Source organism: Mus pahari, chromosome 11, assembly GCF_900095145.1.
Source record: "Mus pahari chromosome 11, PAHARI_EIJ_v1.1, whole genome shotgun sequence".
NCBI lineage: Eukaryota > Metazoa > Chordata > Mammalia > Rodentia > Muridae > Mus > Mus pahari.
Genome location: NC_034600.1, coordinates 12,926,480 through 12,945,756, shown reverse-complemented (window position 1 = coordinate 12,945,756; position 19,277 = coordinate 12,926,480). Strand labels below are relative to the sequence as shown.

Below are 19,277 nucleotides of genomic sequence, written 5' to 3'. Positions count from 1 at the left end.
CATGCTACACACTGGCTCTCAGCACTCACTCGCAGGGCTTCCTTGGATTTGTGTTATTTTAGTAATTCAGTTATAATGTTATAATAACTTCCTTTATACTGTTTTTCCTATTTCTATTACCCTACAAATTTTCACTAATTATAATTAACATCACTCCTATTTCAATAGTATATTGAAATCATTGTAAATTTTAATTCATTTCTGCAATTTTTTTTACATTGGCTTGATGTAATTTGTACATTTCTATAAGATTTATTTGAAATTAAGCATCACCCTCACATTCTATGTTTAAATATTTAATTAGAGCCATTCAGATATGACCGTGGCTGACAGCCAAAATATCTAGCAATTAGTGTGGCCTATATCAGTCCAGTGAAAATAAAAATGGTCTCTAGAGGTTCCCAGCTCTCCTGAACACTACTCCATTAGTTACCATGTAATGGGGAGGCTTCAAGTCCTGGTTAGGTGGTTGGTAGAGAGCTCTTTGGTGATCAGCATGGCAATTGTGGTATAAGGATGGTATTGGGCATGAAACTGCTTCTGTATATACCAGGCAATAGGGCACACCAAAGCCTGCTCAAATGTCCGCTCTCAAGTGTCTGCAGAGCGTGAGACTGTCATTGGAATGGATATAATGGATTCCTCACCATGCCTGTCTGTAATATCATGTGATGCAGCTCACCTGAGACCATCACCAGCCATGTCCACATTAAAGGTTCTTTATTCTTCTATTCTGCCCAGGTTCCTGTCACACACCTGGCTTGCTCTTTTTATAATATTTCTGTTTTAAGTACATCATTAACTGTCCTAACCAGTCCTCACAATCTTTCCGTGTTTAGATGTTAGAACCCACTTTAAAAGAAACCAGATACTAAATGGCTCATTTGGTCTTGGTTCTGAGCACTGGTACGTTAGAAATCTAGAATCAGTTTACCAAGAAATACGGCTTGAGTTTATTGTACAAGTGAAAAGAGAATTTTAATTTGACCCTGGTCAGTGGCTATTGCTCTACAAAAGGAAACAGGAAACGAACCCACCAGGAAAGAACAGAAGCAAAGCTGGAGGGAACACATGCTGCTGAAGAGGAAAGTGGGGCATCAGCTTCTAATGCCGGGCTAAAACGTGATTATAATGGTTAACTGATGAACACTGGGACTGCAGTGGTGCTGATAAACAGCACTCAGGACGAGTGAGGGCAAACGGGGCCCATCACAGGTGTCTCCACAATACACGGTGTCCACATTTTCCTGCACGTCAGAGCTGGGAAGCAGGCGTCCTGGTTACTCTCTGTCCCCAAGCAGGACAGTTACAGTTTTTCATCTCACTAACCTGCTCCAGTGTTCACCTCTGGAAACTACATTTTTTTTTTTTTTTTGAATCTCGTAAGTTATGTTTCTGGGTGGCTGGTGTAAATTGTTTTTGAGGTTGATTGCTTTAGGATCATTCCTTCTATGAGAGAGGTTCTCAACTGGTGGGTCACGACCCCCTTGTCAAACCTCTATCTCCAAAGATATTTACATTTCGACTTATAACAGTAGCAAAATTGCAGTTATGAATAGCAACAAACCTAATTTTATAGTTGGGGTCACCACAACCTGAAGAACTGTATTAAAGGGTGGCAGTATGAGGAATGCAGAGAACCACTGCTCTAGGATGACTTTGAAAGGGTGACACTCAGAAAGAGGAAGTGCATACAGTAGTTCAGATACTGACCTAACCCTCAGTCACTCGTGCTGGTTGGACATGAAATGATTGTGGCAGCATGCTATAGACCCCAGGTTGGATCCTGCTTATGCTTGTGCTTGTGTGTCTGTGTGCCCATATGTATTTATATGTGTGTATGTGTGTGGTGTATATGTGTGGTATGTGTATATATATGTGTGTGTGTGATATGTATGTGTGGTATGTATATGTGTGAAAATGTGTATGTGTTATGTATATATGTGGTGTATATATGTATGTGAGTATGTATATGTATGCATATGCACACACATGTATTTGTGTGGTATGTGTGAATATGCATATATGTTGTATGTGAGTATGTATATGTATGCATATGAGCATGCACATGTGTGTATGTGTGTGTGGTATAAATGTATATGTGTGTGTATGTGTTGTGTTTGTATGTGGTGTGTGTGTGCATGTGGTGTATATGTACGTATGAGTATGCATATGTGTGCATGTACATGTATATATGGTATGTGTATATGTGTGTATATGTGCATGTGTGAATTTGTGTTGTGGTATATGTGTGTGTGCGTATAGGTATGTGTAAATATATATATGTATATATGTATGTGTGTATGTGTGTGTGTGGTATGTGCATGTGTGTGGTGTGGTGGTGCGTGTGTGTGTGTGTGTGTGTGTGTGTGCGTGTATGTAAAATACTTCTAGTAACCACCAAGAGCCTCTAACACTCAGGATTTGCCTAACCCTTTTCTCCTTTTGTCCCGGGGCAGGTAAGTAAGTATGTGACATAAACTTTCTACCCATTTGAAGGAAGGTGAGTTAATTACACACTTCATTTACTTGACAAATACTTTTTATTAAAGGCTTACCATAAGCTGGCCGTCTTCTTGTACTAGGAACCCAGGGGAACACTGCTCTGTTGGAGCTTGCATTGTGTGTGAATGTACAACCTTTGAACAGCAACCATGTGAAGGGCCAGCTGCTATCACGCGTGCTGTGAGTCTCCTTAGAAACATCATGTGTCCAGCCTCAGTGGGAAGGCTTTTGCCTGGTCCTATTGTAGTTCATTTTATCTCTTTGCTTTTTTCTGAAGAAGAAATGGAGGGTAGTGGATCTTGGGGAGAGGCAAGGTTGGAGGGAGCAAGGAAGAATGGAGGCAGAAAAACTGGTCAGAATATATTGTCTGAGAAAAGAATCTATTTTCAATAAAAGTTAAATAAGTTAAAACAAAAGGAAAACAAATCGTGAGCACACTCTGTGGATCACGAGCACACACGGTGTGGATCAGGACCACACACTGTGTGGATCACAAGAAAACACTGTTTGGATTAAGACCACACACTGTGGATCACGAGCACACATGATATGGATCATGAGCACACACGGTGTGAATCAGGACCACACACTGTGTGGATCACGAGCACACACTAGGAGGATGTCAAGGTTGTTTCTGCTGGTCTTGGCTTCTCGAATTGATATCTGCTTTGGCATTACAGTCTGGGAATGTTTTTAGGAAAAAGTTATTAAAAATGAATGTTCCCACCTCCCACGTGTACATTTCTCCTTTATACTCTCTGGGCTATCAAGATGACTATGGCCCTGGAGGTTTTATAGATTACTAAATGTGTTATAGCCCTCCATTTTCTGTTCCAGGGAGTGACCTCCATAATGGCATTATAGGCTTCAGTGAGGAGTCCCAGAGAGGCCTGGAACTGAGGGAAGGTGCTGATAAGAACAGTCAGCACCTAGTAGTCACAAGGCAGCCAAACAGGTAAGTGTGTGTGCGTGTGCATGTGTGTTCACGTGTGACAATGTAACATCCTGAAATTGTGTATAGAACTTAAGACCCGTAATGAATGATGAAGACAGGGTGAATATTGATCAAGGTAGCCTGCAAGCTAGTTTGACAGTATTAATATATATTGTATTTACTATTATTATTGGGGGGGGTACCCATCTAATGGTATGGGTGGGTCAGAAGACAACTTTCAGTTGTCACTCTTCTTCTCCAATGGATTTTAGGGATTAAATTCAGATTGCCAGGCTTAGATGGCCAGTGTTTTTATTGACCAAGCCACTGTACTAGCCTGGGGATGATGTCATTCTCAATCTATTACTATTGGGATTTTAGCCATAACATAGAAATGCCTAGAATGTTTTGTATACCATCCAAATCAATGTCAGATGGTTTAGAGCATCTCTATCATGATAGCCACCCCGTGATGACTGTGTACGTAACCACTCTGTGATGACTGTGTACGTAACCACTCCGTGATGACTGTGTATGTAACCACTGTGCTTCAGAGGAGACTTGGAACATCAAAGGTTTCCTTTCTGCCCAAACTCAGTAGCGAGGTTTTGGGAACTTATTACATGTCTTTACTTGCTTTGTACATGCACATGTGTATGGATTAAAACGTGGGGCCTGCTCTGTAAAAATGTGGGGTATCTTTTGGTTTTAACCATTGCAATTATATTTGGTTTTAGGAGTAGTGTGTTCCTCTAAAGTAGTTATTGTTAAAAGACAAATAATACCCATTTTCTTGAGGTCCGAGATTCTCTCTACTGTTTCTTTGCACATTTTGTTACCTTGGACAGAAAGAATTTGACTTAACATTCCTCTCTGAGTGTCAGCTCATCACTGACCAGTGGGTAGTTAGAGAATGCTATGGAGACCATAATTTGCTGCAGGAAATGCGGCTCTTGTGCACCATTGCCAATCATACAGTATGCACTGCCTTACCTGTGCAGGAACAAGGAAGGCTCACAGTGCCCGGCACTGTGTGTCTCTCCTCACCACAGTTCGTGAGTTCAGTGTTTGTTTTTTTGTTTGTTTGTATACAGGGCCTTTGAAGAAGTCCAGGTCTTTTGGCGAGTCACATTTAACCAAACAGTCACCATTCTCCAGGAGAAGGGGCTGAACCTAACAGATGAACTCCGGTTTGTGGCAGGGGTCACAACTTGCACAGTGGGTCAAACCCAATGCTTTGTCCACCTTGAGCTCAATCCCAAGAAGGTGAGCGCTGGGAGTTGTTAAGCATTTCTTTAGCATTACCCACCTCAGATTGTCATGATTGAAACTTACTGTTTGGTGATTGTCTTGCCATGATGACAAACCTTTCTTAGATCAAAGATTTAGATGTAAAATTTATGCCATCATAAATTTTTGCTGAGAGTTTTCTGTTTGTGCCAGGTCTACGGTACGTTTGGCCCAAACACTTGCTGTGTGTCAGCCAAATTAATTCCTCTAATAACTCCAACTGTTGGTGGCTCTGTTCTTAAATTCATAAACATTTTTCTATTTATACACGAGAGATCTTTGTTTCATATATTCTTGAGTACTATAGTTTTGGATTTATAAAAGAGGCACAGAGACTGCTTTGGGTATATCCTTGGGTAAACAAACTGCATGTGGCTCTGGGACAGACACTGGGCCCACTGTCAGGACTGTCTGTTTCTCAAGTGGGTTTTCTCACAGTGGCCCACCTGAGCTGACAGGGCACTTGATAATCACATGGAAGTGCTTATGTGAGATTTTGATGTTTGGCCATCTAAGGTACACTCAGTACTATTTAATTTTAGCTGTACATTTATTAAATCAAAATATCTAATAAAACCCTGCCCACCAGATTCTGAAATGATGTTGAAGCACAATGGCTTCTTTGCCTGAGCCACAAACATCACACAGCAGAGAACACACACAGATACGCTTGCCTCAAAGCTCTTCACAACACTAAGCCTATTTGAAAATAACATCATTGTTGGTTTCAAGTTTTAAAAATATTTTTTCTCCTTAGTTTTTCAGCTCTTGAGAATTGCCATAATAATTATACTAATGTCTTCTAAGGTGGCTTCCATACATATTTTCATATTTTGGGGAATTTTTGTTCTGAAAACAAAAGGGACAACCTGTCGTTGGTCACTGCGGCTCGCATGCCCTTGGTAATTGCTATTTTGATTTTGATGAGATGTGAGACCTTGTTCCTGTCCATAGATGTTTCTGAGAAACACTGTTCATGTACACTGAAGTACTTTATTAACTCAGGCCTTGAAGGATAATTTTCTCAGTACCCTGTTTATAACGCTGCAGTGCCAGCTATATAGAGGTCCTGTTAGAGCCTTAGCAGATGTGAGCCTGCTGCCATGGCCTCCTTGTTTCTGGAAGGGCAACCTGGACGAGGTAGGAGAACAGTCTGCCCTCCTTAGCCTCAGTGGTCTATTGTTTTAGAAAAGTGATGCTGGCCTTATTTCTGCTTCATTTGTTTTCGGTTCACAGGTGCTAATCACGTATTCCAATTTTTGATGCCATTTTTGGTTTTCCTAGAAATAAATCTTTATATGCAGTTTTTAATATTAAGTTCTAACTACTTAAATGCAGAGAGAACAGTGATGACTAACATTTTAACTTTTTCTGTTATTGGAAATAGATTTTCTTCTCATGTAATACACAGTAAGTACAGTTTCTCCTCCCAGCTCCTTCAGCTCTTCTCTCCTATTGATCATTTTTGTCTCTCATTAGAAAACAGGCTTCTAAGCGAAAATAATATAATATAAAATAAATTAAAATAATATAATAATATAAAAGAACAAAAACTAACACATCAGAATAGGACAAAACCAACAAACAGAAGAAAAGAAGCCTAAGAAAAGACACAAGAAACAGATAAAAACACAGACACCCACCCGCTCATTTGCACACTCAGGAATCCTATAAAAACATAAAACTAGAAGATGTAATATATACCCAAAGGGCCAATAGCATAAAATGTAGGGAAAAAACCCTACTACTGGGTGTACAGCCTACTCCTAAGAATAGTTTCCCCAATGAAACTCTTTGGGGAAAAATTACATTTTTATTTGCAAGTAGTTACCAATTGGAGATGGCTTCTGGGTTCAGAATGGGACAAGTGTCTCCTTTCAGCTTTAAGACCCCATCGGGTACAGATCCGCACTGGCCCTGCACAATCTCCTCAGTCAGTGAGTTCATATGTGTGTCAATTCTGTTGATTCAAAAGGCGTTATCTTTTCCTGTCCTCCATCCCTGCTGGCTCTTATGATCTTCCAGCCTCCTCTTCTGCAGGCTCCCTGATTCCTAAGGGAAAGGATTTGATAGAAACATCCTATTTAGAGTATCCTGAGGTCTTTCACTCTCTGCATATTGTCTGACTCTAGGCTATTTAGTGTCAGGTTTTTTTGTCACCCAAGCAATGTTGGATATGAGTTTCATCTCATGGAGTAGTCCCTAAGACAATCAGACATCAGTTGGTTGCTCCCACAAGCTTTGGGCCACCGTTACACGAGGATTATCTTGCAGGAAAGGCAGTCTGGTAGAGCAAAGCATTTGTGGCTGGGTTGCTGTTTACGTTTCTGCTTTGATAGTATGCAGATTACCATCCTGTACCAAACACACCAAGAGTCTTGGCAACAGTCTTGGTTGTTTGGTGGTTTTTATGGGATTGCTTTGGTTAACAACTCAATTAGATATAAAACATTCCTGGTACTGGAAGATTCATTTGGTCACAAGTTATCTCCATTTGGGCTTTGTCTACCTTATTTGGTGATTTTATTTAGATTGCTTTCATATATGCATATATGTGTCGCAACACTAGGAAGGTTGTGAACCACTGGTCTAACTAGAGGAAGGCCACAGAGACTGAATTTCAGTAGTTTCAGGTAGGTAAAAAAGATAACTTCTTTTCAAAATATTATATCTCCATTGTCTTTCCAGCTGTTAAAGTCATAGATGAGGGAGGACAGCGTCTTCTTATGTCAGTCAAAGAAAATGTAAAACAAGAAGGAACCGAGAGTGGAGTTCTTTAATCCCAGCACTCCAGAGGCTGGAGCACAAAGAACACACAGTTGAGGCCAGCCTGGGCTATTAGACCATATCTCAAACGTAAATGAGGGGAGTATGATTGTGTTTTAAAGAAAATTAAAAGATGTACTGCATCATATTCATTTTCACAAACTAGTTTGATTATTTAGCATGGGTTTGGCTTTTCAAGTTTGGATTCCTTCAATTTCTTACAAACTAAGGGCTAACAGTATAAGTCAGGAAATACAGAAGTCATTTATTTTCTTTTATTATTTTATTTTTTTGCAATGAGGTTTGAGAGCCTGTGTGGATGTGTCAGCAGGACAGTGTAATTAGTCCCAACCTTTTGGCCTAAGAACGGTCTTCAGTGGTTGCCAGAGAAATGGTTTCAATTATACAGAGTTTGTTCAGCAGACCATGTGGTAGGCAGAGTTTTAGCTCTGATGACAGAAGATCTTGGTTCAAATCTTAGTTCATATACTAATTAATTAGGCAGTATTATATAAGGTGTTTAGCCTTGATCATCCTCCCAGGTTTAAAGGGATTAATAAAAGGGTTACTAGGAAGATTCAATGTTTTAATAACAAATGAAGATTATTAGCACAGTTCTTGACAGAAAATCAATTGACCCTAAGAGATGATTGATACTGATTTTACTAAGAAGGGATGGGCCAGGAGCCTGAGGAACTTCTGCAGTAGCTGTATCAACACTAGTGGAGGTTTAAAAATATTATACATGTGCACGTGCACACACACACACACACACACACACACACACACACACACACATGAACACGTAGACACACAGAACACATCTGTGTGCAGAGTGACACAACAATTCAAAGCCATGTCTCCCTTGGTTCAGTTTCTTGATCCTCAACTTTAAAACTTTTAACTCTATTTTTCCCATTATCAACTCTATAATTATTTTCTTTCATTTTTAACTTATGAAGAATTTAACTGACTTGCCTCATTAACTTCATAGAAAGGTTAGAATCCACCTTTTGAATTTTAGTCAACTCATCCTTTCTCTGATGAATTATCTCATAGATCTATATTAAGAAAACATATAAAATAAGAATTAGCTTAGGAATAGGGCATTTGGTTTTGGTTGTCGACACAATGTAGAATCACATTAGAAGGAAGTCTCTGTGAGGTATTTTCTACAATCCATTGGTATGGAGGTGTGGCTGTGAGCATTTTCTTAACTGGGTTAGCAGGGGCAGGAAGAACTGCCTGGAAAGCAGTTCCGTTTTACAGGCTTTTTAAATGGAATAAGGAGAGAGAAGGCCATCAGATCTAGCATGCATGCGCTAATTCATGCTCTGTGCCCCTGACTGTTGGATGTAATGTCATTAATTGCTTCAACTTCTTACCTCGTGAGTTCCTTACAGTGGTAGAGTGTAATCTGGATCTGTGAGCCAAATAACCTCTTTGAGTTGCTTTTGTCAAGTTAATTTATTAGAACAGGAAAAAACAACAAAACAAAACAAAACAAAACAAAACAAAACAAAACAAACCCTAAAACAGCAGGCACGCTCTTAATCCACCAAATCTATTTAAACTGAAGCATTTAGACATTGGTGGAGATATCCTTTAGAAAAATATTTAGGTAAGATTTTGTTTTGTTTTTACTTTTCTGCTTCTGAGCACGTTTGACTCCTGAAAGAGGAATTTTCTACTAGTTAACGCAAAAGTCCACCCTAAAGTACATATGCCCCACTAGGAGAGGGTCCCAAAGCAGTTACGTGTACAGTGGGTTCATGTGAGGTCTGGAGATGTTCAGATATGATCTTTAAATCTTTTTCCTCAATAGAATTCAGGCACATTGTCTGAATAGAGCATTTCTTTGCCTGGCTGGAAGATTCTTTTTGTCTCCAGTCTTAATTATATGTAGGCTCCCATCTGTACACTATTCAATTTTTAGATAGTTCTTTACTTAGGTTACAACACGTTCTTTTGATGGTAAGTGGTTATAAGTAATGTTCTAATCATCATCATAATGAAAAGGAATATTTTACTGGAAAATAAAGACAAGAGTGTCTATTGGAACTTAATATGCCAAAATCCTCACTTCAAAGAGACTATTGTGAACTCAAGCTCTCAGGGCCATGAGGGAATATTAGCTCTTGAAATACAGTTGCCCTTACTTTCCCTACTGCTTCAACTCCTTGCTTTTGCTAACTCTAGTTTCTCATAGTGGAAAGAATACATTTATTTCCACATTCTAACACTTATTGACAGTGTATTGGCAAAAGTAAAGAATTTTATATGCTGTTGGATAGCTAAACACATTTCTTTAAACATCGAAAAAGAGATTAAGAACATTTACTGTGTGACTCGGATGGAGCTCTTTTGGATCATAAAGAAGGATTTGTTTTGTTTCATTTTCATTTAAATGATCACAAAACAAATGATAGATTTTGCTGACAGATAAAAATATGCCTAATGTATGGTTAGACAATGACACATGCAGCTGAAAATACATCTTTACACTTTAACAGGCCATGCCAGCATGCTAACAAGACAGCTAAACAGTTCATATTTTTCTCTGTAGGAGTAAGTCATTTGTAAAAACAGAAGATTGACATTGTGTTATAAGAAGCAATTCAGACTTTAGAAAGTGGGTCTTTTCAGGGAGAAAAACAAGGATGCAGGATGAACAGAGTTAATTTTGGTTTGATACAATGTTATTTGAAAATTATATGAAATTTCAGAACTTGCAATCAATATGTCCTCATATTTGTTTAAAACTTAAACACTGGTTTAAAAGACGGGGCTGAGATTGTAGCTCAGATGGCAGTGTTTGCCTAGCACAGAGTGAGCCCTGGGTGTGATGCCTTAGGCCACATAAGCAGGAAGTGTTGGTGCACCCTCGGGCCTAGGCCTGGAGAGGTAGACCAGATGGAAAAGATCATCTGGAAATTCAAGGTCATCCTTGAACACACACCGAGTTCAAGGACAGCCTGTGCTACATGAGACCCTATCTCAAAAGAAATAGTAAATAAATAAATCTTACATTAAGTTCATTTCTCCCCTCATCCTTTTTTTCTTACAACCCACAATGTTATTTAACTTTGCACTCTGCCCTGTTTTCTACCTGATATCAGTGTTGAGAAAACTGCTATAATGTGTGATGTTTTGTTTAAGCTTTGAATATTTATGTAAATATTTTTGACCACATGGAGTAAATATTATACCATTTTTATTTTTATACTTAAGGTATCATATATATGTATCTAATTATGAAAACTTTATAAATCCTGATGTTATCACTTATTGCCATATTTGAGATATACCTATATGGAAAAAAAATGAATAGTTTATTGCTTTCATCAATTTTTAATCAGCTGGTTCTGTGGGTACATTTATTTATTCATCATTTGCTTATTGAGCTTAGGAATATTATCTTTGGACCTTGTCTCAGTCACTTGCTATTGCTGTGAAGGACACTATGATCAAGGCAACTCTTCTAAAATAAAGCATTTAATTGGGGGGCTTGCTTATAGTTTCAGGGGTTTAATCCATTATTATCACAACAATGACATGGCAGCATGCATAGCACTGTAGTAGTCGTCGAGAGCTACACACTGATCCATAGACAGAGAGAAAGCCCAGGCTTAGACTTGCCTTTTGATACTTCAAAACCTAACCCCAGTGACACACTTCCTCCTACAAAGCCACACCTACTCCAACAAGGCCACACCTCCTAATCCTTCATACTTCCTGGTGACTAAAAATTCAAATATCTGAGCCCATTAGGGCCATTCTCATTCAAATCACCACAGCCATTTAACCTTCAGTGAGAAGCCCGATATAAGAAAAAGAAGTTAAAAAAGAGAAAAGAAAAAGAAAAGAAAAGAACTAGTTGCCATAGTGATTCGATGTAAAAATTTAGTTCTGTAATTATATAAAATGTTTCCTTAACTATATATTTGTTTCTGTTAAACATGCTTGTAATTGAAATAGAACTATACAACTTTTCCCCTTCCTTCCTTCCTTCTCTCCATCCACTTCCTTTCCTCCTCTGACCCTCTTCTGTTCCCCTCAATTCTCAAGAGTAGCTTCTGCTTTTTTGATTATTATTATTATTACATACATATGAATATATATATATATATATATATGTGTATATACATATATAAATGTGTCTACTCACTTATATAATGCTGTAGATGAACTGCAGCATGGCTTAGTAATAGAAATATATAAAAACAGGAGTATATTTGCAATAGTTAAATCTTTCTTTTCCTCATTATCAGGTGCATCAAGTTGAAATGCCTTTCTTTGTGGAGCTGTATGACGTCACTGCTGGGGCAGCTATAAACAACAGTGCCAGATTTGCTCCGATTACAGTTTCCCAGAGCGGTGCCCCTCAGAGCCTTGTTTCTTTCTCTGTGGGTTCTCGGCTGGCAGTGGCTTACAAGAAGGCTACTTTGATCAGTTTGCAGGTGGCCAGAGACTCTGGGACAGGAATGATGTCTGTTAACTTCAGTACCCAGGTAGGCTTGCAAAGGGATAGTCCTATACGAGTTGTATACACTGAGACTGTAATGAAACAATAATGTAAATGAAGATTTCTGATGATACGATGATCACTGGCTGCTTGTGTGTTATGCTGTTTTCTCCTTATATCACCTACTCTGCCCCTCATAACTAGGAGACGGTGCTTAACATCACAGGCTTTCTATTTTGATTTGGCAGTCTTCAATGTTCGACCAAGGCACCCCATTGAAGTCTGATCTGTCACATCTCTACAGCTGTAGCCCAGTGCTTCCTCCACTGCCGCTCTTTGGACTTGAACAAATTGCTAAAGTTGCCTACATCTTACATTCAAACTAGCTGAATAATTTTTTCTTCGGATCCTTAAATACTGACCAAACTTAGGTTGTACACAACACTGGTTTTAGCTGACTCCATTTCTGCCTATACGTCCTTTCACATGGTGTCCAGTGAAAGACTGCCTGGGTTTACGGTGCTCAGAGCAGCAGCTGAGCACATGGGGAGACTAGCTCCTACATTCATAGGACTTTTCAGCAGTACTGCTTTTATTTTGATTCATCAGCAACATTTTAATACAGTAAAAAAAAGAAAAAACATTGTCTATTCTGCTTAAGGCTTGATTGTGGAGATGATAGCTCTCCTGCTTTTGCTCTCTGTTGTTTTCCCATATTAATTCTGTCTTTCCCCTTTACCACCACTGACTGCTTCTAATAATCCACCATTTTACATCCAGTAAAGCATAGGCATGCCTAGTGTGATAGAGTCAGGCAATAAGGGTAGATTTAGAATCATGGGTGAGAGCTGCTCCATTTTGTATACTGTTATAGTATGACAAACAAGAGAGAAAAAAACACTTTGATTCATAATAGATTTTAATATTTTGTTTACTATGTTTATTATAGGCAGAGAAATGATAAAAATTTGTGTTTTATTCTCACACTTCGCTCAAGAAATATCACTATCAGGTCAAATTACGAGACAAACACTATCCTATGATCACAGACTCAGGGCTGTGGTGCACTAGACACATTCCTCGTGATCATACACTCAGGGCTGTGGTGCACTAGACACACTACCCTGTGGTCACAAACTCAGGGCTGTGGTACCAACTCCATCTTCATAGTTTTGACATGGAAGTAAAGGCTGCAATCTGAGGCTTTTCCTATGAAGGAGGATTTTGTTTCTTGGAGGATGGAGCAGATATGCCTTTCCCTACTGAGTTCAACTACAGAGCCTGGGTGTTTCACATAGAACAATATTAAGAGTCTCTGAAACTGCAGAGGAGCAATGAGCTGGGGATTTGGGCACACATAGCACCCAGAAAGGCACATTCTCCAGTTCTCTTTGTCCCTTGTACCCAACGTTTTGAGCTGAAGAACTTGCCATATAGATTCAGTTATGGGGGAAAAAAGTTAAAAAAAAAAAAGAAAGAAAGAAAAAAGAAAAACTATACAGATGTGCTGTCTGTAGTTCAAGGAGCAAAATTCCCCATACAGATATAATGTCTGTATTATAAGTAGCAGTCGTGAGAAACCCCGTACAGATATTCTGTCTGTAGTGCAAATAACAAAAGTCCTCATACAGATATAATGTGCGTAATGCAAAGATCAGGACACCCCATGCAGATGCATATTCTGTAGTGCAAAGGGAAGGGAAGGGAAAGGACAGATAAGTAAGTCAGAAAGCTTTTAGACGAAAATCTTTTGTATTCTCTGATCAAACATGGCAGAAAAATTTAACCCAACTTTATCCACATCAGCTGGGGAGGGGTCTGAGGGTGGGGGCTTGGGATGGGAGAGAGAGAGAGAGAGAGAGAGAGAGAGAGAGAGAGAGAGAGAGAGAGAACCAGGCAGAGAGTCGGGACTTTGCCCACTGTCTAACAGTAAAAGGTGCCCAGCATTGGCACAGTGTCAGCGGAGAACACTGGATGGCAGTGGGGGAGGTTCTCAGAGGAGAGATCTGTGGAGGTGAGATCATTGACAAGATCTCACTCCACCCAATGATAAAGAAGGCTCTCCTTCCCTCTACTTCAGAAACCAGTTAGGAAAACTGCACTTTCTCTGTCAGGAGTAATATTTCCCTTTTTTGGTCATAGCAGTCTCAAAATGAGCCAAAAAATAAATAATTAAGAAACAAACAAACAACCAATAACCCAAGTCTCCTGATGTAAGATACAGCATGTACACGTACCAGTCAACACAGATCTGTCTCATCAGAGCATGGGATGCTCGAAAATGGAATGGGAAACAGTAATAAGTAGATGTCAGCAATAAGATGAGCCAAATATGAGAAATACTCAGTAAAATTTTAACACAGCTGCACAACATGCTTTAATCAGCAGTTAAACAAGTGAAAGAAATTGTCTAAATAAGGAAAGAAGAACTCTTAGGCAGTAAATAGAGGACATAAAGAATAGCAAATGAGATTTTTACGTGTAGATAAACAATGACTAAAATGGCCTAGACAATCTCAGGAACAGAGCAAAGAGAAAGGAAACAGCTACCTTGTAGATAGTATGCTAGTTGGTCCTCTCTGAACAATGGCAGCAGCGAGATTGAGAAAACTGACAAAGCATGGCTTGGGGACCTATATAGCTGCAACAGCAAAAATTAACAGTATGACTCTAGAGTCCTGAAAGAACGAAGAAAGAGATAGGGATTGAAAAAAAAATTGGAAGAATAGAGATAGAAATATTTTCAGTTTCACAAAGGTTATTAGAATATACATTGGAGAAACTAAAAAAATCCACAGGCAAAATAAATAAGAAAAAAATCCTTCATTAAGGTGCTGTAATCATCATCTTGTGACAGAACACCAGACAAAGGCTACTTCAGGAGGGAGAGGGCTGTGTTGGCTCACAGTTTAAGGGTGTGGTCCATCACAGCAGTGAAGCGAAGGGGCTCAGGCAGTCTCACGCGGTGTTCATGCTTTGGAAGCAGAGAGAGGTGAGTCCGATGCACACAGGCAGTGGTCACACTGTGTCCATGGTCAGGAAGCAGAGAGAGATGAGTCAGATACACACCCAGCTTTCTACTGTCATTCAATCCAGGATTCCAGATTGTCACTGTGTACACTCAGGGTGGGTTAACCTCTGCTAACTTAATCTAAATGATCCCTTATAGGTCTTCTCAGGCCTGACTCTTCAGTGGTTCTAGATCCTGTGAGGTCGATGATATTAACAGTAACAGTATATAATAATCAAACTATAAAAACTTAAAAATGAGAGGAAAATATTGCAGTGATGTGTTGGAGCCCAATTTTAAATTGTAGCTTTCATATGGTGGAAATAAGTTACTTCACCTATAGAAAAAAAAAAAACATCCCTACACAATGAAAGAGAAATTAAGGCATTCTTGGAAGAAAAGTAATACTTTCATATCAATATGCTCACAGTGAAAGAACACCATGACAGAACATCCTGTAAATTCTAGTGCAGTGGTACTAAGAAGGGGTTTATGATCATGGAAGGAAGAATACAGTAAGCAAAACCAGAGTGGTCCATGAAGGCATTGCACTAGAGGACATATCTGTATAAGATGTTCAGTGTGCTATGGAGATTTTATCTGAACCTTCCAGAATGGCTGTCATAAAATCAGTGACAATACCTAATACTGGCAAGAATTCAGACACTGGCTGATTTGTTTATTGCTGATGACTATGTAAAATGATATAACCATCTGAAAGATGTTAGTTTCTTAAATAACTACACATGAATTATGCAGGTCCATGCAATTACTGTCTTGGCCATTTCTTTCAATGAAAACTTGTTACTCACACAGAAATCTCTACATGAATGTCTATGGTAGCTTATTACAATAAAACTGTCCATCAGTTGGCAAAAAGCTAGATGAGCTATGAACTCCTACTAAGTGCGGTAAGAAATAAGCCATCGAAACACATCAGCCAGTGTAATCTCCTAATGATCATGTCAGAAAAAAAAATCTCCAAAATTATAGGGTGAAAGATTCCATTCACATATGAAAGTCACAACATCATAAAAATGCAGAACTTAATTGTCATTTAGAACAATGAGGGACTGTCAGGCAGGGAACTGAGTGATCATGAAAGTTACCGTGAAGGATTCTTAAGAAATGAAAATTGTTTGTGACCCTGTCAGTGTTAATATCATTTTGCAAGGTGTTGACAATAAGGGATTTTGAGTAGGAAGTATAGGGAATCATACTTTTTTGCTTTTTAGTTCAATATAAGAAGACACACCTAGAGTCAAAAAGGACAGTTTAAAATCAGAAACCATGGCAGAAGGGTCTAGGACGCCAGGAGAACATGGCCCACAGAACCAACTAAGCGAGGCTCATAGAGGCTTACAGAGACCCAAGAAGCAATCGCAGAGCCTGCATGGGTCTGAGCTAGGTCCTTCTCACACATGCTGCCTTTGTTACAGTTTTACTGTTGTGAACAGACACCATGACCAAGGCAACCCTTATATGGACAGCATTTAATTGGGGCTGGCTTACTGGTTCAGAGGTTCAGTCCAATATCATCAAGGTGGGAACATGGCAGCATTGAGGCAGACACAGGCATGGAGGAGTTGAGAGTTCCACCTTTTGTTCTAACGGTAGCTAGGAGAAGACTGGCTTCCAGGGAGCTAGGATGAGGGTCTGAAAACCCACACCCACAGTATACCTACTTCAACATGGCTACACCTATCCCAACAGCCACACCTCCTAATAGTGCCAGTCCCTGGGCCAAGCATATTCAAACCATTACACACGCTATGGTCTTTTAATTTGGGGTTTTTGTGGGATCCTTAACTGGGAGTAGGGCTATCTTAACTCTTTTGCCTACTCTGGGGATCTTTTTCCTTCCTACTGGGTTGCCTCACACAGCCGTGACGTGATGTGAGGGTTTGTCCCCAGTCTTATTGCACTTTGTTATGTTGCATTCAGTCGATATCCCTGGGAGGCCTGCTCTTTTCTGATGTGAAGTGGAGGAGCAGTGGATCTGGGCAACAGGGGTAGTGTGTGGGGGAACTGGGAAGAAGGGAGGGTGGGTGGGTTGGGACAGGAGCTGAGAGCAGCGGAGGGAGGGGAGGCTGTGGTCAGGATATACCATATGAGAGAACAGTAATATAAAGAAAAGATAGAAAACAAACAAGAAAATCAGAAGTCATGGTTTTACTTCTCAGGGAGTTCTGTATTTTGTTCTTGCTTCCCTGATCAGTGAAATTAGAAGATAAGAATATACAATAGTTTTTTCCATGAGCTGAAAACTCTAATGGTATCGATCCTTATACTTCACTGTAGCTGGAAAATGTAATCAAACCAATCATGGTCACATAAATTTCACTCACATGTACAAGAATACCACAGTTTTAACATAACTTATTTTATCCATCTGTATTGTGCTGTCATTGAGAAAGAATTTCTGCTCTTTGTTACTTGAACTGATGAAAATATCACTTACTCTGTTATACTTCATTAAATGAGTCTACGGTTGACCATGTTTGGATACTACAGAATGGAAACAGGAGTGTGGGCCTGTTTTATTAAGAGTTTTATGAATGTGCCAGGGAATATGCATGCACAGGGCTGTGAGACAGCTCAGTCAAGGGATACAGGGGTAGAAAGGTTAGAAAGGCTCAGAACAGAACTACTAGTGTGAGTGCAGCTAGCAGGCTCTTCTGATATATTCAGAAGATACTCTCTTGAAGCTGTCATATGTCATAACTCAGAGCACACACTGAAGGAAAGTCTTTTAAGTGTCTGTTCTAAGTTGGTATCTTCAGTGGGGTGTCTAGGAGACACGACAAACTTTGTGGATGTCATAAATAGCACTTTCCTGGTTTCCCACCATCTATATAGTAACTCCTCCATCCTGGCCAGTGTATATTTAAAAAACTAAATCCCAAACATTTGATTTTTACCAAATAAAGACTTAGGAGTCAGATGTTATGGTGAAAGCCTGCTAGCTCAGAGGCAGAGAGAGTGTCCAGCTAACTTTCCTACTCCACTGACATCCAGAAGAAAAAACCTGCTTCTCCTTCTCCAAGCTGTCTTAAATACCCCCAACTTAAAGCCCTTCTCTTCTGTTTACTTATGTTTGATCACCTCTTTTCCTATTGCTGACTTTATTTAGCACTTTAATTAAAGGTGTGTGCCAGACTAAGCCACACCACAAATACTTGTTTAAAATAAACAGGAAGCTCTAGGATCAAAGGCTTAGCCCCAGTTAGAAACAGATTGTCCCAGTTCACGAAGGTGTGCTCAAATCTCCTGCAAGAGGCCAGCAATTCCTCATGTTCCTCTCAGCCCTGCTGAATGTAGCAGGAGATCCTACTCACTGCATTCACACGCTGTGCTGTGCTGTGCTGTGCTGTTCTGTTCTGTTCTGTGCTGTGCTGTGCTGTGCTGTTCTGTGCTGTGCTGTGCTGTGCTGTGCTGTGCTGGGCTGTGCTGTTCTGTTCTGTTCTGTTCTGTTCTGTTCTGTTCTGTTCTGTTCTGTTCTGTTCTGTGCTGTGCTGTGCTGTGCTGTGCTGTGCTGTGCTGTTCTGTTCTGTTTCTATGCTGTAGTTTCTAGTGACACTTCAAACTATGACCACACATGCTGGGACCCCATCTACTCCTCATGTCAGGGTCTAACACTGCCCCTGCCATTCGCACTGGCCTTCAAGTTCTTCGTAGCAGGTTTTTAGGTTGTTCTCCCCACAGGGACTTTTACATTGTTGTTCTCATTGCCTAGACTATTTTGCCTTAGATCTAGAATCTGTCTTCTGAGGTAAGCCTATGGACAGTCATTTAATGAGGTCTCTCTTGAGATTCCATGCCCAGCCTGGTTTATAATTGCATCTACCATCACCCTGTGTCTCTGAGCCTACTTTGTCTTATTTCCCTTCACACATGACCCTGGAGCAACATAGTAGTAATTCCATTCAGACTGTGTGTCCTCTGCAGAATCTTGGGGTCTGGGAGTGTCAGGAGTCTGTCCAACCATTCTGCATTTCAATATCCATGCTGGACTGACTAGGAAGTTAATCTTTCGTCAATATTCAATAAGGACAAACTATTTTGACTATTCTTTGGCTGGAGTATTCATCCTGAACTTTCTAAAACATCTGCAACAATTATACTTTGAAAAATCAGATGCATACATTACTTAGGGACCAAATCCAGTAGCTCATTTCCATACTGAAGGGTAAGAAAGAGCGAATTCCTTCTTCCTTTCCACCCTTTTCCTTCGGCTCTCCCTAGCTCTAAATTTCTAAGTGAGATTAAAATTTAAATACTACTTCTTCACCTCCCATGTTTAGTTT

General features: G+C 39.8%; 1 protein-coding gene across 1 annotated transcript in view; it reads left to right on the top strand.

Moving 5' to 3' along the window:
• The window catches only part of Adgrv1 (adhesion G protein-coupled receptor V1), a 510,986-nt gene that overhangs the window by 179,936 nt on the left and 311,773 nt on the right, over positions 1 to 19,277 (top strand). The window contains exons 74-76 of the mRNA XM_021208450.2: positions 3,343 to 3,460; positions 4,534 to 4,705; positions 11,767 to 12,006. Coding sequence (XP_021064109.1) covers positions 3,343 to 3,460; positions 4,534 to 4,705; positions 11,767 to 12,006 — 530 coding nt within the window. The remainder of the gene's footprint in view (positions 1 to 3,342; positions 3,461 to 4,533; positions 4,706 to 11,766; positions 12,007 to 19,277) is intronic.